The sequence below is a fragment of the Rhamphochromis sp. 'chilingali' genome (genome assembly GCF_963969265.1).
Source record: "Rhamphochromis sp. 'chilingali' genome assembly, chromosome: 2".
NCBI classification, from domain to species: Eukaryota; Metazoa; Chordata; class Actinopteri; order Cichliformes; family Cichlidae; genus Rhamphochromis; species Rhamphochromis sp. 'chilingali'.
Window position 1 is genome coordinate 54,531,541 of NC_137930.1, and position 26,245 is coordinate 54,557,785.

At 37.9% G+C, this 26,245-nt stretch overlaps 2 protein-coding genes across 3 annotated transcripts; one reads left to right on the forward strand and one right to left on the reverse strand.

Annotated features, from left to right (window-relative positions):
• The first annotated feature begins 429 nt into the window (after positions 1-429).
• Positions 430-12,486, forward strand: LOC308391572 (ubiquitin-conjugating enzyme E2 Q2-like). 2 transcript variants are annotated; one of them, XM_080874223.1, is made up of 13 exons: positions 430-680; positions 5,347-5,451; positions 5,559-5,681; positions 5,767-5,823; positions 5,921-6,073; positions 6,438-6,522; positions 6,632-6,692; positions 6,789-6,879; positions 6,974-7,032; positions 8,559-8,607; positions 8,684-8,779; positions 8,911-8,977; positions 10,172-12,486. In XM_080874223.1, the coding sequence occupies exons 1-13, from the start codon at positions 522-524 to the stop codon at positions 10,201-10,203; spliced, it is 1,137 nt and encodes a 378-aa protein (XP_080730349.1). In that variant the 5' UTR covers positions 430-521; the 3' UTR covers positions 10,204-12,486. The 2 variants fall into 2 exon arrangements, with proteins under 2 accessions (XP_080730349.1, XP_080730350.1); XM_080874224.1 differs by having other exon boundaries at positions 5,924-6,073.
• A 2,769-nt stretch (positions 12,487-15,255) lies between these two features.
• scamp5a (secretory carrier membrane protein 5a) lies at positions 15,256-24,213 on the reverse strand. The gene is made up of 7 exons (XM_080873946.1): positions 24,009-24,213; positions 23,086-23,164; positions 22,864-22,983; positions 21,608-21,764; positions 21,422-21,523; positions 20,215-20,332; positions 15,256-18,229 (listed from the first exon to the last, which is right to left on the reverse strand). The coding sequence occupies exons 2-7, from the start codon at positions 23,090-23,092 to the stop codon at positions 18,041-18,043; spliced, it is 693 nt and encodes a 230-aa protein (XP_080730072.1). The 5' UTR covers positions 23,093-23,164; positions 24,009-24,213; the 3' UTR covers positions 15,256-18,040.
• Positions 24,214-26,245: the final 2,032 nt, after the last annotated feature.

Below are 26,245 nucleotides of genomic sequence, written 5' to 3' on the forward strand. Positions count from 1 at the left end.
GGTAGTTTCGTTTTTTCCTAAATAATTTTATTTCTATGTGTGAAGTAGTAACCATCCAAAATAAAACTAGGTTGTCCGTGTTTAAGATTCTTTGCTTTGTTTAACAGCATATAGGAAATACTCTTTTTTTAAAAACAACAACAACAACAACAAAACAAAACAAAACAAAAAAAAAAACAAGGGGATGGGGGGCACTAATTATCTTGTATAACACTGAACCTTTTCATGCTGTTAAATGGTTCGTTTAAGCAAAAGTCACAACTATGACTCCATCTGTAGTGGTGCGAAAATAAATATAAAATAATGTAAATATATTTATGTACGTATGTGGTGTCACAGCTGTCAAAACGCTGCTAAGAGTCTATGTGCGCTACACAGGTTTATATAAAGCTAACTCTCCAGCCCTTTGTTGTTGTTCTCACGCTAATATGCGAGATCCGTACAGCCGATTCGACTGCGCGGTCGCATTCCGCCCCGACTTCCCCTCTGCCAGCGGCCTGGTGGTTTGAGATGAGTAGAAGATGTCGGTTTCGGGGCTGAAGGCCGAACTGAAGTTTTTGGAGTCAATCTTTGACCCAAACCACGAACGATTCAGAATAATAGACTGGAAACCCGATGAACTCAGTTGCCAATTCAACGTAACAGGGGAGAAGCTGCTGATCATCCACTGCAACATCACGGTGAGTCCAGGCCAGCTCTGCGCACAAGCTAACCCAGCGTCTGACTATCGACTGAAACCAAATCGGTCCGCGGAAGGCACCGTGTTTACAAATTAACTACGAATAAAGTCTTCGCTTTCATTTATAAACTGTGTCAGGCCATTAAAATCCGAGTAACCCCGTGGATTAAAGTGGACGACACACGAACAGTGTTATGTTCACTTTGAAAAATTATACAATAAAACGTCGATTAGTAACGACGCTGCGGTTGCTTTTGCTAGCTTGTTAACTGAAACTAACATTAATGCTAGCTTGTTTTTGTTTGCCAAATTAACTGCGTTACTGTTGAAAGTAGTACAACGGCTAACTTTATCACTTATGGCCTATATCTAGTTCAATTTAAACTTAATTTAGTTCGGTCATACGAGGGCTTTCACTACACCCCAGCTGCTTTCAAGCAGTATTTTACTGTGTACGTGTGTTTTTTAAACAGACATAGCGTCGAGGTCCCGTACATGGCTTTAATTGACGTGAAATAGAAGCGGTTTAATGGAATGCTGTTCGGTCGTCCTTTCTGCCTTTTTCAGTAAGTAGACTGATCCCTCTGACGAACTTACTGGCATACATTAAAGCGGTTACGTTAGTGTCTTCTTTATCTCGACACTAAAACCTGACGAAAGCGACGCAATGTACATGTGAAATGTACGTGACAATATTGCTTTTTTGACCAGCTGTTAACGTCAGCGGAACTGTATATTTTTTAGTAACGCAGCCCCCCCCACCACCAAAAAGAAACGAAACAGGGGCCTAGTATTTATACGCGTTTCACAGCCCGCTCCAATACATTAGCGATTAAAATCAAATTCAAACTTGCGCAAAGCAGACATTCCCAGCCATCACAAAATGTGGATGAAGGTAGGTGTAATCTATTAACAACTGAGGTTCTTTCTTTTCGCTTGGCACTTGTTTTGCTTGGTTCAGGTAAGCAGATGATGAATCTTCCTGACAACCTGACCACATCCTCCTCCTCTCAGCAAAAGCATGCACACACAGAGTTACACTTATGCGCATTTTGAGGACGCGCGAGTGCTTGTTGAAACGTTCCGAATACCCTGCCATATTGAGATTAAACCTCACTGTCTGTGTCCTTTTGAGTCAGCTCATGCTAAAGGAAAACTAGATTACACTCAGGTATATTGCATTCTTCCTGTTCAGAGGGGTAGCTGTGAGTTAAATGTGGCCCCATGCTGTGAACATGGTCATGTTGGATATCATTGGGTATGATTTGAAGCAGATTGCCACGAAGACATCAGAGCTACAGAGTGATTTTTTTTTTAAATTTATTTATTTTTACATAGCTAGGATTATGCCAAAGCCCATTAGGTTTACTGCATTGATCATGTTGTGCACAAACAGTAATGTCACTACAAACTGGTCAGCATTTATACCAGTGCTTCATTCTTCTCCTGAACTGCATTCTTCTCTGCTCAGACAGAAACCTCCACATTAGTGCTGGTTTAGGAGTAGAAGAAATCAAAACTGGAGGCATCTCCCTCTCTATAATTTGTGAATCACTGAGCTCCTATACTGCTATATCATTGAAAAGGTGGTGCAAGTTGTCACAGCCATACATTCATGTCTACCAGCTTTGCCACCAATGTAGATGTACAAGCAGCCTAAATGACCAAGCATGGCTTGAGGCACCACTGTTTGCAACGGTGACAATACAAATTATAATTGCCCCTTTAGACTGCAGTCTAGGGCCCAGTTTTCACCACTTAAGTTTGCTTCAGAAAGATGAGACTTTGAAGGAAAATAACATAAAACTGTTTCCTTTGCATCCTCCTTCTATGCAAGCATTGATGCAGAGGTTTTGTCTGAGTGGTGACCTCCATCAATCAGGAGAAGATTTCTAGTCTGATGTACTGCAATGACATCACAGTAGGTGCACACGGCTACCAATGTGGTGAGCACAAATAAAGCTTAAGGCTACGTAAGCAGCACATTCACAGTGTTATGCTAGCATCTAAGTTGGCAGACAGCCACAAAATATCTGATTAAAATAGTTGGAAAAACTGGCACGGCTGATACTTAAAAGATATTTAAACCAAGTCTTCCAAGGATTAGAAAAGCAAAGAGACATTTAATTCAAATCACGACAACAGTCACCTCAAGGGACTGTATATTTTAAGGTAGACCCTACAATAATACATACACCGAGAAACCCAACGTATGACTTCCTATGAGAAAGTGTTTGGCGACAGTGGGAAGGAAAAAGTTTGTTTTAACAGGAAGAAACCTCCAGCTGAACCAGGTTCAGGGAGGGGTGGCCATCTTCCACAAATGGTTGGTATGAAGGGAGGAAGACGGGTCAAAGCATAAACCAAATGTTCTGTCTCGTGAAACATAGGAGAGCACCCACTGATGCTGTTATTCTCGCTGGTATTATTTAAAGACAAGTGCACATTATTTACCATGTACACGTAGAGCCGTCATGTGAACGTAACAGATTTAGACAAATAGACTTCACTTTTCAGACCCAAATCAGATGCCTGGATCATCTTTTGTACTGTCTGTAGTTCCAGCCCTCTCCTGTTGTCATGAGTTTTGGGTTGCGACTGGGAGAACAAGGTCACAAATAAAAGGGGTTGATCGGTTTCCATCATATGGTGGCTGAGCTCAGTGTTATAGACTGGGTAAGACAGTCAGATATCCAGTGGGAGCACAGAGTAGAGTCCCTCTTGCTTCACTTTTAAAGGAGCTAACTGAGATGGTTCTGTTATCTGGCCAGAATACCTCCTTAACACCTACCTTTGGAGGTTTTCTGGGCACTGGCAACTAGGAGGAGACCCTGGGTCAAAACCAGAACACTCAGGTTATTTATCCCTGGGTACTGGGATGGAGTGGGTGTCCTCAAGGAGTAACTGGAGTAAAAAGATGTTTGAAATATAATGTTAAGGGTTACAGCTTCTGTGACCTGACCTTAGATAAGCTTGAAATTAGATGGATGAAATTATAGATGGCTTTATCCTAGACAGTCACACATACGGGTACACTTGACTGTTGGAGTTGTAGGCAATGATTTATAGGAAGTAGGAAGTGTCTTACAAACACAAAGGTGTTTTTTCTAGACTTCTCTGCAAAAAGTCTTTTATTTTCCACTTGTTTCAGCAGTCTTTTTCCAAAAATTCCTTGCCATTGTACTCTGTCCTTGATAAATTGTTTAAATACCTGCAGAGACTGACCCTCTAGCTCGCCCATTATGTACCACACACTCCAGCTTTCAAAAAGGGGGCCACTGTGTGCAAGTATAAAATAAACTTTACAGCATTTTTCTTGAATGAGAGTCAGAGTTCAGTTAGACAGAAGAATAAATGTTAAAATGTGTAACAACAGCCCAAATCTCATGACACTTAGTTATCGAAGGCATAAAATAGAAGCAGGAACTCGGAAATTGATGACATTTTGTGTAAAAGATCAGTTTATCAGCTGAACTCTAGTATGGAGATTAGTAAGAAGTTGAAAGGCACATATTATTGAGTTACACTAACACTGCACTGTGCTGATAATAAAGGCATCGTAATTACCAGTTCACCAGTTTCTGACTTGTAAAGAGCATTCATGTCAGCATCCAAGTCATGGTTACAATTAGATGCCCAGTTTACACAGTGTAGTTTACATTGTGGCACCGTGTGTTTAACTTCTCCCCACAGTGGATGAGAGATCTTATGCCAGGTTTGATTGGAGGTTGTAAATACTATAATATTTTTCATCTGTGGCGCATGCATGTATCAGGCACTCAGTCAGATCCTATTTTAAACACGAGTTTGGCTTTTTGGTCATCACCATCTTTGTTGTTTGAAAGCAGGCATTATGATTGAGGGATGTTTCTGACTCAGTTAATCAGCATGATTACTCAGACTCTGGAAAACCAGCAGATTTATTAACCTTTAAAACGAGAAGAAAAATTGGTCTTGAACTTTAACTAAAACTACCAATCGAGACAAACTTCTTTTTTTTTTTCTTTTTTTTTTTTTTTTTAAAATTGGGATCTTGAATCAGTTGAAAAGTAGGGAAGTTTTCTCAGACTTCAGTGCAGTCATTTTAACATGAATACTGCACAGTCATTACTGCATATTTTATACAGCATGTTTTCTCTCAACATCTTTCTTAACTTTCTGAAAAACCTAATCAAAAATAAAACATCTCTTATTAATATATACACGGTTCTCTCTTCTTCTGTGTGCAGTATTTTCTTCTCTTGGGCTTTACAAACTTTACATAGTACTACCATATGTGTCTAAATGCTTGTTTGAATACGTTTGCTGCTAGGCACAGCAGTTGAAAACTGGATTTTTACTCATGACTTCAAAAGCTGTATTAAGACCTAATTGAAATGTCAAAGGAGCACTTAACCACTTCTCTCTCGTGCTCGAGTTGCTTTCGCTCTTCAGCTTGTAGGAGGCTAATTTTGTGCAGTGGGTGGCTGTGTGGGCTAAGGCTTTTGGTTTGAAGTCACTTGTAACTCTGAAACGAACTTTATTACCCTTTATGTTAATCAGATTTCTAACCCAGGGTGACATTTTTGTTTCTTAAAAGCAGTGGTTTTCTCTGTACAATTCAAGTGCATTCTGTTGACTGTAAAGCCATCAGCACTTGAGCATGATTCTTATTGCTGCTGTTGCAGGAATCCTATCCCTCAACGCCACCAATATGGTTTGTCGACTCTGATGATCCCAGTCTGGCTGAAGTGTTGGAGCGCCTAGAAGATGTGAGGAAAGGCAGCACATTGGTAAGATGGTTAATATGGCTCTTGCTCCACATAGGATGCTTTGCTACATTAGGAAAATGTAATTTAATATTATTATTGACAGTTGATCTTCTCGATGTTTCTTATAGCTTCTACAGCAGTTGAAGCGCCTTATTTGTGATCTCTGTCGTCTTTACAACCTGCCACAACATCCAGATGTAGAAATGCTGGACCAGCCTCTACCAGCTGGCCCGATCACCCAAGACAGAAAAGTAAGCTCAGTAAATAAGAGTAAAGCTCAAGAGTCTTTCGTTGACCTTAGCTACTCACTGTTTTTCAATTTCCAACCTTTCACAGCACGGGTTATCAGGTGACGTGACATCTGAAGAGGAAGAAGAAGACGAAATGGGAGAGGTATCCAAATATGATCCATTGATTGATCGTCAATTTGTTTAATATCTTTGGGGGTTTTTTTTTTCTCTTTTCTGAACAAATGTATGTGTTCTGCCAGCAGGATATTGATCTGGACCAAGACCTGGACCATTACGAAATGAAAGAAGAGGAGCCGGTGGATGGAAAAAAGTCAGAAGATGAAGGGATAGAAAAAGAAAATCTGGCTATCTTGGAGAAAATCCGTAAAAATCAGAGACAAGATCACTTGAATGTAAGATTTCCATCTGTCACATTTTTAATCAAACCTTAATCTCAGTTAATATTTTTGGCTTTTGGAGATTATGAATGCACAATCACGATGAGATAATTAGTCTTTTGTATGAATTTCTACTAGAAAATAATTTTAATTATGATTTGTTTATTTTTTTCGGCGCGGTATAATTGACAGACTCATTGAGTCTGTCAATTATAAAGGGAAGAAGTTGTACATTCTCATGCAACCTACCAGTTTAACAGCAACCTCCAACACTCAGTGCAAAAATGCAGCAGTCCAAGAAAATTGTGCAAAATCTGAAAACCTCTGGTATGCTTCCTGTTTGTCCAGTTGTTTAACCGTCAGTTGTTTTATGTTGCAGGGTGCAGTCTCTGGCTCAGTGCAAGCCTCAGACCGCCTAATGAAGGAACTCAGGGAGATCTACAGGTCACAGAGTTACAAGACAGGTGAATACAAGGAACCATTACTCAATGCTTGTGGCTTGCATTGTATTTAATGTTTTTTTTCCAGAAGCTTTAAGTGAAGCTCTTTGTGCGTTTGTGACTCATTTCACAGGTATTTATTCAGTCGAACTAGTCAATGACAGCCTTTATGAATGGCATGTGAAGTTAAGGACGTAAGTTCTTATTCTGAGTGTATTTTTATTCTATTTATATTTCCAACTTTGAAAATTATGCTTTTATTTGACCTTTTCTGTTGCTGTTTGTTACAGGGTAGACCCAGATAGTCCATTACATAGTGACTTGCAGGTCTTAAAAGAAAAGGAAGGAGTGGATTACATTTTGCTCAATTTCTCTTATAAAGTGAGTCCTATGGAAGTAATTGTCAACAGATTTATTTTATTTTTTTTGTAGTATAGGGCTGTCTTAAGGCAGTTTTTCTTCTTCTCTACAACAGGATAATTTTCCCTTTGACCCACCTTTTGTACGGGTTGTCTCGCCTGTGCTCTCTGGAGGGTGAGTGTGCAGTAGTGTTCCCAGCCCAAATTACATACATCATATGCATCTTATGAATGTTACTGCCCAGAATATGCTTTATGATTTGCTTGACAACTTCAAATGGTTTCTTCTGTTATTAAAAAATAACACCCCACTGTTTAGACTAAACAAATATGTAAATTCCTGCTGTATTGCACCCTTAAGATTGTTTAAGCCATTTTATAGGTGGTGTTTAAAGAAATAACTTAAAAAAAACTAATAATAATAATAATACATTTTATTTATCGTGCCTTTAAAGACGCTCAAGGTCACTTTACATTAGTACAAAAACCCCATAAAACATAAGGTAAATGAAAAATAAAGTATAAAAGCTAAACAAGGTACAAATGGACTATGACGGAATCATGATGAAGGGTATGAAATTTTGAATAGATGGGTTTTAAGACGCGATTTAAAAGTGGAGAGAGAGTTTGGAATGCACTTCTACCACATCTCCGAACTGTGAAGTCTCTGGGCAAAACAACTAAAGGGTCTGAGTCCCATGAAAGTCAGGCGAGCAGGTGGAACAGACAGAAGGGAAACTGAAGAAGAGCAAGGTGTACTAGGGGGTGAGTACGTATGGAAAGGATCAAATAAATATGGGGGAGCAAGGTTAAGAAGCGCTTTGAAAGTAAGAAGCAGGATCTTGAAATGGACACGGAGGTGAACTGGAAACCAACGGAGCGGTTTAAGAACAGGTGTTCTATGTTCAGTAGATCTAATTCAGAATATAATACGAGCGGCTTTGTTTTGAACTAACTGCAATTTATGGAGAGATTTGAGGTGGACCACAGAGAAGAGAATTACAAAAATCTAAACGAGATGTGACAAGAGCATTGACAAGTATGGCGTGGAGTGAGTGAAGGCAGTTAATATTACGAAGATGAAAATGGGAAGACCGAACTTAAACAGGATAAAACAAAGGAAGTCGGAAATAAAAAAATTTAAAACAAAAGTTGAATTACAGGTGCTTAATAAGGAGTTTGATGATATAATATATATATAATACTCTAAAGAGTTAAGTAAAAATAAAAAAGTGTGTGTCAAGTGGTTCAATAAAGCAAATGTTACATGAAATTAAGTGGCTTAGGATTTTTTTTTTCATTTATTTATTTTTTAAAAGATACAGTGGCTTATGTTGCATTGTGCTCGGTACAGGGTAGAAATAACCTATTATCATAGAACAGGAGATCCTCTGCTAGAGAAGTCCTGTTGTAAATAAGTATGGTATGACTTGTGAAGATTCACTGTATCTATGCTTATGGCAGTAGAGGTGAAGCAGTTAAAATTTAATTTAAAAGGAATTATAAAGCACACGCCATTGCCATACATCACTGTGCTATACTTACTTTCAAGGCTTCTGATAATTTTAGCAAATTAAGAAAGAAAATTCTGGAGAGCAAGAAAAATACTTTTTTTTTTTTTTTTTTTTTTGAAAAGATTAATACTCTCACTCAATGACACATTTGTGAATCTTTTTTTTTTTTTTTTTTTTTTTTTTCCAGTTATGTTTTAGGGGGAGGAGCATTGTGCATGGAACTTCTCACAAAACAGGTATGCAAATGGGATAAATAAAATAATAATTATGACTAACAACAGGAACTGATTCATTTCTATTTGCGTTTGTTAGGGCTGGAGCAGTGCCTATTCCATAGAATCTGTCATTATGCAGATAAATGCAACTCTGGTTAAAGGAAAAGCCAGGGTGCAGTTTGGAGCCAATAAGGTAACACATATCATGAACTGGTGTGATGTTTGCTTTTGTTTTCAAATGAACTTTGTTTCAGTAATGAAAACAAGTAAAATAAATGGATCATCCTGCTTCTGCGTATTGACATGTTGCCTTTTGTCTTTCAGAACCAGTACAATCTTGCCAGAGCACAACAGTCATACAAATCCCTGGTTCAGATTCATGAAAAGAATGGTAAGGAAAGAGTTATGAATTACTGACACTCAATAAACACACAATGGGAACATCATGATCCTTAGCTAATGGTCCCCATTCACTGATGCATGTATACAGTCTACTTTCATATAAATGTAAACATGAGCAAGCTTTTCTTACTGGGAAATTAAAATTTATAGGCAAAAGTGTTTAAAAAAAAAAAAAAATTAACCTTTTTACAAACAAAATCCATACTAGTCCCACTGTTTTTTCACACAAATTACAATTTGAGTATTATGTTTTTACTAATGGCATTTCCATTAGCTTTAAGCATACTTCCACATATGTAAAATACCACTGCATTTTTGTACTGTACTTCCTTAAAGGTTATAAGTGCACGTTTCATTTGCATGTATATACACACACCCTGTTTCTCTTGGTTTAAAATGGCCTTTTTTTGGGTACTGCAGTCATTTGTGGGTCATCGATGTGACGTAGTATTTGGTATTCATGCATGAACGCATTTATGTATGAATGTTTTATAAATTTGTGTCTCTGAATCATATTTTGTGCCTAAATTTCTGTATAAAACAATTTATTCAGTTCATGACAAAAGCTGAGTCTCTCAAATATTTTAAGTAAAACTATTAAATAATAAAAGCTATTAGATAAGAAAGATCTGAGATTGCACTCCTTACTTTCACAACTATTACCAGTTTAAATAGGGTTTTACTTGGACACCAATGTTGACCTTTGTTTTTGGTAGCAATAGTATAAACATATCACTTTTTTATGACATACACTGGTCATACCACCTGCCATGAAAAGTGTACCAGCCTAGATATATTTTATTTTAAATATTTTACCATTTAAAGAGATGGTCTTCTGTTCATTTAAACGAACAGTTGGACCATGTGACATTTACAGGTTTTAGATAACTTTTAAAAATTCATATTTGAAGGCACTACAAATGTATTCAAACTAAGTTTTATAAAATAAACGAATTCATTTAACAGAAATGATGCGCTGGTGCACAGAAATAGGTCACATCAATGACCCACATGCAGGATGAACTGTGCACTCTTCTTTCACCACATCTGTGTTACAGTTCTAGTTGTTTGAAACTGCATTTATATCAGGCTTTTGTGTGTTCGTGTACAATATGCACTGTCAATGAATTCCACTTTAACAAGGCTTCTTTAAATAACTGCGTTTGTCTTTCTGTTCCTTCAGGTTGGTACACACCACCTAAAGAGGATGGATAAGGAGCTTCTACCACTATGCACCGGGAACATGTCTTTGAGTCGTCTTGCTTTCTTTGGAATATTTTCCCTCTCTGACTTACTGGGAATATATCATCGTTCTCACAGAAACCATCTCGTGGCTCATTTGACAAGTATTCCCGTCACCTCGCTCCAGGAAAGACTTTATTCCGGTCTCACTTTGCTTCTCCCCCTCAGTGTTTTAGTGAGGAGGATTATGTGAGGTTATCACTAGTTCTGTTTTCTAAATATGCTCATTTGTCTTTTGAAAACAAACAAAAAAAAACAAACACAAAAAAATTTTTCTCCCTTGAAATTTGGGGAAATGCTTTTTCTTCAGCTGCTTTGACAAAGCGGGCTTCACAGTCCATTACCCCTCATTTAGTGGGAATTTTAAAGGAAGATTGATACAGAAGCAGAACCTCCTCACAACTGCTTTTTTTTTTTTTTTTTTTTTTCTTTCTTTTTTTCTCTTTTTTGGAAATTAACTGGTACATAGATGCAAACATTGTTCTAGAAATATTATTTGGCATTTTTTTTTTAAATTATTTGGGTATCCTAGACAACAAATGATACGATTCCATATTTTGTAAGCTTATCTTAAATTTGAGATTACCTACTCACTGTTTTTTGTTTTGTTTTGTTTGTTTTTTTTGTTTTTTTTGGCACTTGCTTTTTATAATGTGTGAAGAACATCGGGTCAAGCAGAAACAAAATGCTGCAGTGTTGTGAACAAGTCAACTTGCAGTTAATTAGAAAATAAGGCCGATAGGTATGAAATAAATCAGAATTTTCATATTGTATATCTTATAGTGAGAGGATACATAAGCTTGGAAGTTCTAACCCCTCTTGGGTCCTCTTGCCTTATTTATGTCAAAGGCTGCAAGTGCTTTTTTTTTTTTTTTTTTTTTTTTAAATAGCTGTAGAGGTTGATGGCTAGTTGGATGCTGACAATGAAGCCATCTGTGTGTAAAGTTAACAGCACGTTGTACAGAAGCCCCCTATTCAGCCGCTGATCTAAAAAGCTGGGTTTGATTTTATTGCAGTCATTTCATCCAGCATATCTGCTGGAGTGGACTTTATTGAGGAAATAAATTAAGGTTTTTTTGGATGTTCCTCTGTTCATTTTTTTTTTTTTTTTTTTTTTTTTTTTTTTTTAAATTTAATTTTAAAGCAAACTTGTCATATCATCCTCGCATAAATTTGTTGTAGTGTTTTGTTTGTTTGTTTTTGTTTTGTTTTTCGTTCCCCTCCCTGCCCATTTAAAGTTTGCCGCCCTGTCACTCGACATGACTTGGAGCTAAATGTCCATTATCTGTAGGGCTTCCTCTGCCATTACAATATAGCACAGGTGTGTTTCAGTGTTGCTTGTGGAAAAGGATGATTTAGTAGTGTGATTATAAAACTGTACATTCGAACTTTGACCTTGAAATATCCTGTAGTACACACAGAGTGCTGCTGTTCCCCAAATTACAGGACACACGTTGTATCTATCAATCTGTTGGCTCTTTTGCAGTTTATTTGCTAACACTGTCTGCAAAAGTACATTTGAATGGCAACTCAGGTAACAAACAATACTTAGGAGGGGGATCGGTACATGTCCATGTTGAGCTGCGGGTGACTTTCTGGGTTTAATTAGTGCGCAGTTTCAGTAATGTTTTGACATACTTGCCCACTGATGAACTGAACTTTAAAACACAGGTCGCATGACTTTGTAATAAAGCAATTTACATAGCGAGTGCTGGATTGCAAGGAGCATGTTGACCAGTCTGTGTAATTGCTCTCACTGATTTTTTTTTTTTTTTTTTTTTTTTTTTCACCCCCACCCCCCTTCTCCCCAGAGAGGTGTCATATCGTGAATAATTTCTGATCAGAATTTCTTTTGTTCTCAGCACACTGCTTACATCAGACCTGTGACAACAGGATGTATCTGAGGGTGGAGGTTATTAATATCTTTTATCAAGACACTTTCACCAATGATGGGGACCCGTGTGGTCAGGTGTAGAGAGGAGGTGCACATTAAACCCTCTGTTACAGACCCTTTATCCACATGTGTGACTGCCTCCCTTCAAAATGCAAAAGCTTGGGTCACAGCAGATACTGAGACGATTCAAGTTTGACGGTCATGCAATGGTAATTGGGCGCTTCTCTAACTGGACTGTGTATCATTTATCTCAATTCATTTTCTGGCACCAACAAGTCTGACACTCTTGGCTCATTTTGGGTTTCTTGTTTTTGGGTTTTTTTCCATTTGAAGAAATTTTGACCATGTACAGTAATTTGTAAACTTGCATCAAGTTTATGAATAAAGAATTTTAAGATTATCACTGGTATTCGTGTGTAGCATTGGAGTTGTAAAGTTTTTCAATTGTTTTAATTTACATTTTATTCAGTAGCAAATTTTTTAGTTTTTGTTTCTCTTGAATATCAAATATATTTCGCCATAATTTAAAGTTGATGATTAGGTGGCAGTTGTAATGTGTATTAAGTAATTTACACAATTTTATTATGTAGTTGCATATTTACAATGTAGTGTAATAATTTATGTACTTAAAAGAAAAATAGTTAAAATGAGGTAAAATCTACCGGCACATTCAGAGTAAGGTAACTCTTATCTGGTTTTATCTCAAGTGCAATAATTAGTAGTGATGTTAAAGTTTAGTTTCAGAGTTCCCTGGTTTTACATTATTCTTATTGCCAAGCGTGGAAAATGTATTCAAATACTTAAATATAACTAAAATTGTACAAATTGAATATTTGACTCAAAATTTGGCAAAGGTGTAAATAACTACATAAATACAAAACCTTTGGGAAATTGTTTCTGTTGCTTATTTAGCAAATATTTGTACTCAAGTGAGTTTACAAACATTACTACAAAGGATTGATATCCTTTAAGTCTGTAGTTTATTGGAATAATTGGGTAAATACTTAATCTCTTAGAGCTGTGTTTAGGAATCCATAAATTCTTTTTACACCTCCAGGAAATTAAGGAAACACTTAAAATATACATTGGCTCTTGATGAATGAAATATTCAAGATGAAAATCTTTACTGGTAAGCATGGATGCAGTATAAATTGTTGAGAATGAAATGATATAACGGTCAGTGTAAACCCTTTCAGCAGCTTGTTGAGGGCTGGATTCAAAACCACAAAAAGCAGAGTTAAAAATTCAAATTACAGGCTGATGCAGCTCATTTAGTACTCATTACTGTTTACAGCCCCCACTTGCATGTGCACTCCCAACATCTGGGAACACTCGTGAAGTGATGGTGGATGGTGTGCTGGGAATCTTCCCCCAGACTTGGATAAAGTCATGGATGTGCCTGGGGAACATGATGGGTGAGGCCACCATCAGATCCGAGGGTTTTAGCCTGGTACTGCTGGCTGGAACATGGAGGTTTATGGTATCCTTCAAGAATATGCCTTGAAGGATCATGCTGGATGATGTTGCTGGTAGCGTAATTTTGAACACGCTGTGTCCAGACCCTTTCACATCTGTCACATGTGCTCAGGGCTCACATGGCGCTTCACTGGCAGATCTCATTGTTTCTGACAAAACATTTACACGAGTAGCCTGCTGCAGGTCACTTTGGAGAGCTCCTCCTGTTCCTCCTCGCACAAAGGGGCTGGTCCTGCTGCCTGGTTGATGCCCTTCTCCATTTCTGTGCTGGACTGTGCAGGAAGACCCAGTAAATTTTCTTGTGACAGCATGCATGGATATGCAACCTGAATAGGCTGCAAGTACCATCTCATGCTACCAGCAGGGACGATGGCACTAGCAAAGAGCAAAGCTACAGAAATACGAGTCAGGGGGGATATGGAGAAAGCAATGGGCTTCCTCTTGTGTTTTTCTTTTATTGCCACCCTCATTAACCTGCTCTATTCCCTCTCTGATTTAAACTTAGTTGCTGATTGGCTGCTGATGGCAGGTTGAACAAATATAACAAATATAAACTGGGAGATTGTCTAGCATAGTGATCAGCATCTGGAATATTTATAATTAGAGCTATTTGTATCTATTAGAACCATTTTGTTATATTTTATAACTCTGTAATTTATTATAGGTTACTTAGTTACTACTCCACTACCACATCATTTCCAGTTGTAATAATCGGATACAGTGTGCTGAGGTATGAAATGAATGATATATACAAATGCCCCTGATTCATTTGGAGTATTCAAATCATCAACCTTCCTTAAAAATGAAGCATCCATAAAAGTGTTTATGAATTGTAATTTATGATGTAAAAAGAAACCACATCACTGTTCATCACCATGTTTAGGCTAAATTGGATTTTTTTTTTTTTTTTAGCGAGTTTTAACCTAGAAAAGAATCAAAATTCAATTATGTCGGAGGTGAGATGAATATTAGAATATTTAAGGTTTGTATTTGGACAGAAGAAATTGAAGGTCAGCTACTCGACACAGCTATTTACACCTAAAAGTCAATAGTTCATTTAAAAAAAAGTTACATTTTCCATATCTACAACTGTATAGTACCCGTATGCAAACTCATCACATAACAAAACAGGATGCAACAAGAACTATTTAATATCTATTAGGGTAAGACCAAATAATACAAAAGTAATACACAAAATGTTTTCCTCGTTCACTCGTGGAGACGCAGCCCCCTCAAACGACTTATTCGACTATTTAGGGCCTACTCAATTTGTTTGATCCATGGCAAATATTTACTGCACCTCAAGTAATTATATATTCATATATACTTATGATATAGTACATGTTAATACATTTTACACAACATACAGTACATGTGGGAATAAGATGGAAAATGGCTTTCAGAAGCTTTGATACAGTGGCATTAAGTGTATAAGCGGCTCCTGCTACACAATAACTACACAGCTGCAATTTCCATAAACACATGAATTGTGCCGTATGTACATATGGCGGAAAGTTTGGACTGATCCAAAGTTCACCAACTTACTACATACACAGGGAAAGTAGCTTATTTGTTCAACTTTGTGCAAAAAAATTCACATTTACGTTATAGAAATGGCCAGCTGTGCATTTACTAACAGATGAGTGGATGTATGGTACTTTTTACAGGGTTACACCTCCTTACTTCTGTGTGTGCATGTGCTGGTGAAAATGCTATGAAACTGTAAAATCATACAAGTGGTGTCCAACTCAAAAACAGGCTAGCTATTCATTTTATGACACTTTAGGTTGGGGTTGGTAACATTTTTCTTCCTGTATTTAAAGGCTGCACAACAGGACCCCAGCTGATTGTAATAACTCTACTGTTAGTATTGCTCCACTCTGAATGAAGTTTGCACCAATGCCAAGAGGAAAACCAGCGCAAATATTACTTACTTTTTTTTCCAAAAACAAAAAGTATAGTAAAAAAACAAAAAACAGAAAGACACAACAAATCATGTGCTTCACAAGCATCCACACGTCATTCAAATACACAGGAAAAAAGAGAGATAAACAAAACAACTAAAAGGTAGCACAACAAACAGCCTACTGGAAACCACGTCATCACAATCAGACAAGACGACTCACAGATGTTAAAGTAACGAGGATTCAGATAACTTCACTGTTTTAAATCTAATAGTGTTCGACTGTACGAACCATCTACTGTATGCTGAAGCTTTCAAAGACTCGAAGAAACCAGAACGACACCGTCTCTGACTGAACACATCAGGCCTCACCGGGGCTACGCACGAATGTCTTTTTGTGATATTTTACTCCATAAAGAAATAGCTGGATTGAATTTAATATTCTTTTTTTTTCTTTTATGTAGATTTCTTATTACACCAACTCATGGAATAACACCAACATCCACGAAATAACACACTAAGGCCTGAAATCCCGAATTTCAGAAACAAGGAGTCACTGAAGCATTTACACGTAGGGGTAAGCGGGAGAGTTTGCCAAAGGGAGAGTAAACATCCATCACTCCATACAATGTTATGACCACCTTACAACAATTATTACTATTACTTACCATAACCTGCAAGTGTTTTGGTTTTCTTTCACTTTGACCTTTATACTAACATCGATTTGGAATGTCTGACCAATAAACTCCAATCTTTAAATACTGCGTGTGCTTCACTTTAACATGAAAAAAAAAATGAAATACTTGAACTAAACTCAGCCTGCTCAACATAAAACTAGTATGTAACGACAAAACCAAACATGGTCAATAGGGGCGATATAAGGAGACAAAAGCCCGACATGTTGAAGCTCTACAGGCTTTACAGGTAGAATTTAAAAACAGCTATTAGACTTTTCCTGAGAATGTAAATAAATCGACTTATACTGTCAAAAAGATCACCAAAACAAAAACTCCATATTTCTGTTTTTTAGAATATTCATTTTAGTCGGTTTAACTTTCTTTTTCAATCAAAAAAAAGGAAAGAAAAAAAGCAGAGAAAGATGATGAGTTTCTTTACTGGTATTTAAGCATAATTTAAAAAAAAAACAACAACTCAAAAGGTTACTTAAAATGTACCATAACCTTTAAGAAATAGGTAGTTTGATCCAATTAATTTCTTGCTGTAAGTTAAAAAGCAACCCCTGTCACATCTGTATGTAAATATGAAATAGCTTTGGTCGCTAACAGATTGCTGCGGTTGCTAGTAGTTTGCAAGGAAGATGCTAACTTGTCTACAAAAACTGTCTAACTGCTATCTGAGCTGTGGTGAAACGGAAAACGTTAGCCTTTAAAATAAAAGTTGTGCCTCAGCGGTGCAGCCAACATGTTTCAAAAGGCAGAACGTTCCTGGTTAAGTTGCACTTTTTCAAGTTTTACTGCTGCTAGGTCAATAGTTAGCGAGCATTTGCATACAAGTCAGCATCTTCAATGCAAACTAAATTTGACCTGCTAGCAACCAAAGCAACCACAAGGGAGGTTTTTGGTGTTGCACCCTTTTTTTTTTTGAGTGATTTCACCTGGTGACTATTGGCAATATCCAGGAACCACTTGCTAGCCCGTTGGAGAGTACATATTTTCCCCTTGCGATCTGTGGATCTTTCACATCTGTGAGAAACAGCTTGCATGACTTTGTCAAAATGAAATAAAATCTGCCTCTAAGAGCTCTTAAGTGACATATAACGAGCTAGTCAGATTATTAGAGCTATACTGCTAGCTATAATTGCTAAGAAGATTTTAATATCCTTGGATAAAGCCAAACTATCTGTTTCAGCTTTAGTTTCTGGTCTTTTTGCTAATTCAAGCTAACTGGCTGCTAGCAAAGATTAATTTTATAATACCCTATATATAACCCTGAAGCAAGAGAGTGAATTAAGGTGTTTCCCAAGATGGTCAAACTATTCCTTTAATGGGAAATAAAAAATTCTTGACATTTGTATATAAGAATTTAGCCAAACAGCTAGTCCATTACATCAGCTGAGAAATAACTGTTTCAGCATTGGTGATCTTCAAGGCTAATAAAAGTAAAGACCCTTAACAATATAGCTGTTTCAGTCCCTTAAATATCACATTAAAGATCATTAGAAAATTTACAGAGTGACATTGGAGACCACCTACTCAAATAAACTGAAGCTGCTCAGGGGACTGGGTCTACCTATTTTAGGCTATGTGTCTCTGTTGGAAAACAACACCGACCAGCTACAACTGAGCAGCATAAAACAACAGCAACATTTTTTGCTTTTTAAAATAACTGTTGATTTAAATGTGAACCGAGTAAAATAATGAAATCCCAGTACATTTGCACCAAAAACATGACTTTTACATTGTTCTGTTTGAGTTCAGCATTACAGTGTTATAATGACGGGCACCTAATTCTGAATTGTGTTCTTAATTGATCCCTTTTTAGTTCTCCCACTCAGCCGCCTGGCCTACTCCTCTGTCCTACATGGGTTCGTCGTAGTTGTAGGTGGGAGCTGCTGAGTACTGATTCTGCTGCATGGCGCCTTGAGCAGCCCCCATGGCGGCCTGCTGGGCTGCCTGCTGGACATGGGGGTTCTTCCAGGCACCCGTAGCCCACTCCTCCTGGGCTTTACCCAGGCTGCCACCACTGCCGCGGTAGAAGTTATGCACCTAAAAAAAGACAGAAAGGAGAAATGGGATTCAACATGAATTTTACTCTCTATCAAGTATGACTTTTACTTTTTTAAATTTGTAAAATTGACCAAATTACCATAAAGAAAAGGTGAATTTTATTATTTGTCTGTAGTGGCACCTCATTTTTTTGTGTCATGACCACATTATTGGCAACATTTACTTTCCAAAGAGCTGTTCCTAAGCAATTCTAGACCGAAAAAGATATATTTGAGACTTACACTCCCAATGCTTGTCATGTTTAAATAATGTTATACCTGCTGTAACGCAAGAAATTCCCAGCTTATAATACTAAATGATATCATCCTATATCTTAATGACGTTCTTAATGAAGTTGACGCACCTTGTTAAGTATGTGACAATTCTGCAGTGGGATATTTATGATTATTTACTACTTTAATGTTGCATTTTAAATACACTAATATCTTGTTTTTGTTGAATTTATACCAATATGAAAAAACAATAATGAAGTGGATGAAAAATCATCACTATGCTGCGGCCCACTTAAAAACCAGAAAATCCCATGAAGCCCACCCGATCTTAGATCTTCTGATCGAAACACAAGGCAAACTGATGTATTTCTCTGAAAAATGTATTAAAAACATAAACACAGGCTGTTGGCTATTCATTGCTAATCCTACCCAGTCTTAAGCAAAGTGTTAAGGCCAATCTGTGACCCGCCTGCCTGGGACACAAACTTTAATACAGGAGCGGTAAATTCAGGTCAGAGTAATGAGCACTATCACAACATAACCAACTGTTATTACCGTTTTTACTTCACTTTTTATATGAATAATAAATTTATATAAATATGTAATGGTACATACTTGCAAGTAATTTCAAACTGAATTTCTGTCGTTCCTGAGGCCCCTCTTGTAATATCTTTGCTTTGCTGTGCTTTACTAAAATCAAAAAGATAGTTTTCACAATCATCTAGTTTTTTGTCACAGTTTATTGGACAAAAGAGCTGAGTGCAGATCCAGAGCTGTGTGTTTATGCCATCTAGTCATGACTACCGATTGATTTATGTAATGTCCATGTGGGCAGGCACAGCCAAAGGGGCATCGGACCCTCAATGACAATAAGTGACATCAAGACAAAATAACTCCTGGTGTTGCTATTTTGGGACCCGTTAACTTGGGATCCACAAAGTGAAGCAACTACCAATGAGAGCAAAGAATACCGCTGATTGATATATGAGGGTGTGGTGATAGATGGACAGCATTCCCATGGTAAGAAATTGCCACAATGACTTAGCAGGTATAGTTAAAACACTAGAATAATAGCCTTAAAGAAACAACAGATTCTAAAAGGTGGATGCTTCACACACATCTTTAATCCTGCAGCACAAAACAGTCACACCTTGACCAAAGCTTTAACGTTAGAACTCGGGATTAGCATCATCAACTTAGATGCCACCAATCATGAAATATGGTCACAATCCCCTCTTCTTTTCAAGAGTTGTGGCTTCAAATGTTTTTGCAGAACACTCTGATGTCATAGTGAAGTCAACCTTCGACATTTTGTATAGAAAACGTCATAATGTTATCCTATTAAACCTTACTGTAATATGTTGTCAAATACAGAGTTATAGAACCCCCCCCCCCCCCCCCCCCCCCCAAACAAAACAAACAAAACAAAAACAAAAAAAACAGCCACAATAACCTCTGATCACCAAGTTCTAATGAGTACTTGGGCCCCTCATGGATTCCTTGCATTCACCAAAAAGGGATTTAAAAACAGCCTGAAATAAATAAATATCACCTCCAAAAATTTCTGTTGCTAGTGCAAATGGATCAAATGTCATGTTATCACTGCTTCCCTTTAAGTGGGAAACGGCGCTGGCATTATAATACAAGCTAATTATTCAATGCTACTTGGACTGGATTGCTATCTTTCACTTGATAATACCAGCACTGATTGATCTAATAATTTCTGTGACCAGGTAGAAATCTGTCACTCACCTTTGAGAGGGCGATGAAGGATAAAACAGCCACTGCAGTGAACATGATGGTGGGAATCAGCATGACCACAGCTGAGCCAATGTTGGTGCTGAAGAAGGTGATGGTGGCCAGCCAACCGCTGAAGAAGAAGCACAGAAGAATCATCATATGCTCACAATACGCCATATTTAAATAATACATTAAGCTTGATAATTCTAGATAATTCTGATATTGGATTTTTAAGATTGATACCAAAATATTTAGAGACTATTGTTAGAAGCTGTGAATTACTAATCTATGCTGTGCCTAAAGCCTGATGTAGACTTCTGCAGAAAATCTACATCCTAACTTTACAACCAGAAACCCCTCTTAACCCTACATCGCAACCCTCCATGCCATTGAGCCAGCATATAGATACATTTCTTAAAAGCTGAATGTCAGGTTACAGTGTAGAGTTAAAAAGAGTTTTCAGTTACAACGAAAGCTACAGCATAGATTTCCTGCCGAAGAATAATTCAGGCATGATTCTGTTCGGATCAGCTGGTTGTTGTGTTTGTGGAGTTCAAAACAGCCTGATCAAAATGGAAGTTGTAGAGAGCCTTGTGCTGGACAAACTCTGTGTTTTCCTAAAGGGTGTCTCCTGGGGTTGCTGTAGCTCAGGAGGTATAGCAGGCCGTCTGCTAATGGTGGTTCGAACAAAAAGGATTTACAAGGGGTAAAAAACTGCTTGTATACCTGCTTTTTAATATTTCCCATTTCTCTTCAGTACATTAACGTTAAAGAGAGGTTGAGTATATTACAGTATACTTATGTGGTGGTGGAAAACCCAAACACTAACTCTAAACCTAGGTGATGGGAATATAGTTATTTCATTTATTAAATTATTTTCCCATATCTTGGCAATCAGGGAACAAAGAAAACAACCATGCATCAAAGTTAATCATATTTTATCACCAAAAAAATGATTTAAGAATTAGGAGTTAAAGTTTGATGGCTTAGACCTCAGAAGGATAATGAACCTCTTTAAAGCCTCATTGGTTTAGAAAAAAATTATTTTTTGAATGAAAGTGTATGCTTTAGATTAGATTACAAAGTATACCCCTTGATTCAGGTGCTTCTAGAATCATCTTTAACAACAATATAAGACAAGAAATAAACTCTATACATGCCAGTTAATTTCCATTTCATCTGTACACATTACTTTTAATAAACCAGTACAAACTCTTACCACACTCCCCAGCCTGGAATGCCAACAGTCTGGATAATACTGATCACCACCTGGGCCATGAAGACGAAGAAGAAAGCCATGAAGTTGAATGAGCTGTCTGTCCTGCGTGGAGAGACTAATCGTCAGAAACGATCTGATTCAGCGGAACAGCAGGAAGAAGTGTAACTCAGAGGGAAACACGCTTACTTCAAGGCCTTGTAGATGGGCCTGAACCAGCACACGTAGGAACAAGGGGTGAAGAGGATGAGCCACAGGATAGCCATGCCAAAGTTGGTAGCTCCACCGCCTCCACACATCCATGCCAGGCAACCAATCAGATTAACAGCTAGCGTGGCACTATGCACTATCAGCGTCACAGAGAGGAAGAATGACAAAAACATAAAAGAGTGAGGAAACAAACAAACAAACAAAAAAAAACGCTACAGCAAACACCCCGCAGGCTCCATCATTACTCATAACTCAGCAGGATTTAATCACTATGAAGACCAACAACTACACACTGCCATATTTCCAGTTCTACATTCAAGACTTAAACTACAATAATAAAATATGATATAGAGGTGCATTTTATTCAGCACACCATTTCCACCCAACATAACATATACTCTAAACTCTTTTCACCAGACTTACATTTTTGCTTTAAATAGCAGCACCTATGTGATAATGAAAAACATACCATAATACTCATGTGACTGTAATTATGTACAAATTATGTTCTTCATTAATGAGTTAAGAGTTAGTGGATCTCAGATAATAGTGGGGAATAAACAAAGAGCATAAATGTTTTTGGAAATTATTCCTATCGTTCACTATAAAACTGTACAATAACTCCTCTTTCTGTGACAGGTGACACCTGTCAAGCCTAAGATTGCACACACATACTTCTGTATTATATTCTAAGAGTTATAGCATACATTAGAGGTGAATGGAACAATCCAAGTATCAATACTATCAAATATTGGTATTGGATTGTAACTTTGTTTCACGATGTACCATTTTTCATTTTGTACCCCACTGATTTGTGTAAATAAATTATTTTCTTGGGAAATTAAAAAAATATAGCTGAAGTCCTCATTTTCTGCCCGTGGGACCTCAATTGGGCTTCAGATTTGTAAACAGTTTGTCAGTCAAATCACAAACCACAAAGTAAATCTGTGAGCTAAATCATTTTCGAACTTTACCCCTCAAAATAAAAACCACGGTAAAATGAAAACGGTGGTTATCTGGCTCTGTGACATAATGTGAGACCGGCCAATCTAGTTTCCCAGCTGCACGGAGTGTTTGCACTCTTTAGTTCTCATAATATTTTGGGTAAAACAAAGCAGCCCGGCATGAGGAGGAAGAGAAGTAGACAGGTTAACGGGTTACAGCTAGATGCATGCAAATACCGACTGCTTCCAAATGCAAAGAAAATAAAAAGCATTTCCTGCAGGTACACTCACAGATCCAGAGGTAGTAGAGCCTCTTGCACATAGTGCGGTGTTGGTCTGGGATCTCGTTGAAGTCTTGGTAAAAACATGGCTTAAGGGGGATGAAGCGAGGAAGGGGAGGGAAGTTGTTTTCTAGGACACAGAGACATGATTCAGTGCTTCACATCAAGAAGAAATCAAGTCAAGAGAGGTGCATGAGCTTTTATTCAACCTTTATAAAAGGGGGAAGCTCACCTGCCATGATTCACTGCTTTCCGCCACTTGTAAACCAGGCACACAGAGTTCTTCAATCTCAGCTCCCTTGAAAAGCAAACTGCAGAAAAGGAGAGAAGTGCATGATTAAGTGCAACATCACTTACTATCCCGGCCCTGCTTGTAAGCAACAGGCCACAATCACTGCAATAGGAGTCTTTGACATCCTGACACGATTTGGAGAGAGGAGGTACCCATGGTGGTACCCAGCCTCCAGAGGAGCATCAGATAGACTGAGATGAACCTGTTTTCTTGGTCACATATTTTAGCGGTGTAATGCGCGCTCCAGGACACAGTGTGGCCTTGTCGTGATCTCGAATGCATATCCTTTGGGATTCAAAATAGGCGTTTGAAAGGCCTATTGAGCTTAAAGGCTGGATTATATAGACGTTACTCTCTGTTTATCGCGTTCTCCTTGCTAAGCAGGCCATAATCAACTACCTTCCATATTTAACTGTGTTAGAAAATCATATTTGTAGCGCACGTCATGGTGGACGCATGGTGTATTGAAGGGCATCTTTCTGGCACAGATAAACCAATCTATGCCACGAAAATGCTGTCTGGCTGAAGTTGCTTTTATTCATTGTGAATCGCCGGCTGTCTTAGACGTGTATTTCGTTCGGCTGGCGGCAGTGATGCTGCAGTGGGGTAGTGCATTGAGATTACAGGCGATGGAGAAGCGTCCTTCAGCCTGCGCGACAGGCTGCTGCATCGGGGCTCTTGTTCATCATCCGGACGTCGAGCAAGTCGAGCACAAACTCCTCGCAGTAAACAGCCCGGCCTACAAATTTCGAGGTTTTACCGAAGCTAGAATCCGCTAAAATAAAATAAAATAAAATAAAAAAATCCAATATTTTCCCTCCCTCTCTAGCTGGAGACCAATGAATGAAAATGCGATGTCCTACCTCCGGTTCAGTCCGTGAATGTCGCTAGAATACCTCCGTCCGTTTAAATTGCATCCTACGATTTCATCTGTATTAAAATACAGTGGCCGAAACAGCTAGATCTGGCGCTAATCACACGAAAATGTCGCGTATTTCCTCAAATGATGGGGTTGGGAGTAAGAGGCGGGCACGTGACGTATGGTCTTTTCATTACGTACATACCGGCCCCCTCCTCGACGCTGGGTTGTGCCCGGCCGGGTAGGACCAGGGCCCTGGAAAAACAATGGATTTGTTGCTGACCTGACCTGACCAATCACAAAGGAGAAATATTTTAGCTCTTAACCAATAGGTTGACAGTGTTAAAAATCAGAGGAGGCATTACACAACCTGACCTGATTGGCTGCCTGTTATCAGCTACTTCCATAATAAAGATACCGCTTTACTAGTAGTATAAATACATTTCAATGTACAACTCTTTTCCCAGTAGTGGTAGTAGTAGTAGTAGTAGTTTTTAATATATATACAAGTGCAATAAAATAAAACAAAATAAAACAAAACAAAATAAATAAAAACACACTTGATAAGTAGAATTACTTTTTTTGTAATTTTGCATCTGTACACCAAGATAATGGATTTCAATTCAATTGATTCAGGAACTTTTTATATGTACCCCCTATTTTCAGAGGGTCGAAACATGTACAATTATACAACAAGTTATTTGATGATTAGATGAGGTCTGTTCCCTCGTTATTCCGTGCATTTAGTAGCAGTGCACTGACATGCTCAATACGAAGTCTAAAAAGATGTCGCTGCAAGCAAAGGAGACACTCATTAAACAGCTGGCAAATCCTCTCAAGGGAGGAAGTGCAGCATTTGGTTATAAATTCTAGACTTCGGGCACCAGCTGCAAAATATTTTCATCCAAAAACAATAGTATTATAGTACCTTTACCTGAGGTACAACAAGTTAATATGGACTGGATCAATTCTCTTGTGCTTTTCTCCTATGCTTGACTACAAATTTGCTTCACAGTAAGTTAAGTTTATTCCAAAGAAACCACATAATCAGCATGGCTGAAATTGCTGTGTGCAATTAAAATACTTATCAAGCTGAAAAGATACTAAGGAGTAGTAAATTATTTATAAATGACTTATTGATCACTTTTATACCAGGCTGTGAAACAATTCCCTCATGTGACTTGATTAGTATTATTAGAAACTGGGAAACCATAAGCAACCAAGGGATTTCTTTTATTCAAAGTACATATTCTGCTAACTTGAACAGGGGTTTCAAACTTAAATGCGCTGTGGGCCACTGCTGGCACTGTCATCTCATGTGAGGACCATTTTAGTGTTCAAGTAGTACAAAAAACAAACAAACAAGAAAACACCCACAAATATTTCTGAGTTTAGTGTTTGTTGTATAAAAATCTACGGAAAGACCAAAAGACAGTAGTCTATTCCACAGGAAATGTTTGGTTTTCTTGAAGGAATTGGTCTGGTAGATTATTTAATTCTATTTAAGAGTAATTGATGGATATAACATGTCTTTGAAAACAGATTTGAAGGAAGGGAAACAGAAAGAAAAGGCTGAGGTATGCCCAACTACACAAGAACTGGACTGTAGAACAGTGGCAACAGGTCAGGAGAGAGAGGTATAGCAGACAGCCACCTGGAAAACACAGTGGTGTTTGGGATCTTCGCAAATTGATGGAATAATGAACACAAAAAATACCATCAGATTTTGATCCACCACATATTACCATCTGGAAAACATGTGATTCAAATCAAACAGTGGATCACTATTAGTCATAGACTGGCCTTCCCAGCGCCTGGACCTCATCATTACTGAAGCAGTGTGGGAAGATCTTGAGAAAGAGTGGAACAAAAGGCAGCGAACATTCAAAAAAGACCTCTGAATGCCCTTCAAGAAACCTGGAGAACTATTTCTGAAGTCTGCTTAAAGAAATGATAAGAAAGCTTATCAAAGAGCGTTCAGGGTGTGGTGAAAAACTGATATGTTTATATCAAATATTGACTTTCAAACGTATTAGAATGGTCCAAAATCTTTTTTTTTCTGTACTTCAATGTACTGTATGTTTGCATATATCTCACTAAATCGGTGTGCCTAATAAAATACAAAGATATGAATGGCCTAAGACTGTCTATCGTGCCACCCCAGCAGCTGAAGCACTGTTTAGTTGCTACTGTCAAACATTAGATGGCTCTCTGAAACATCGGTACAGTTGGTCTCATGAA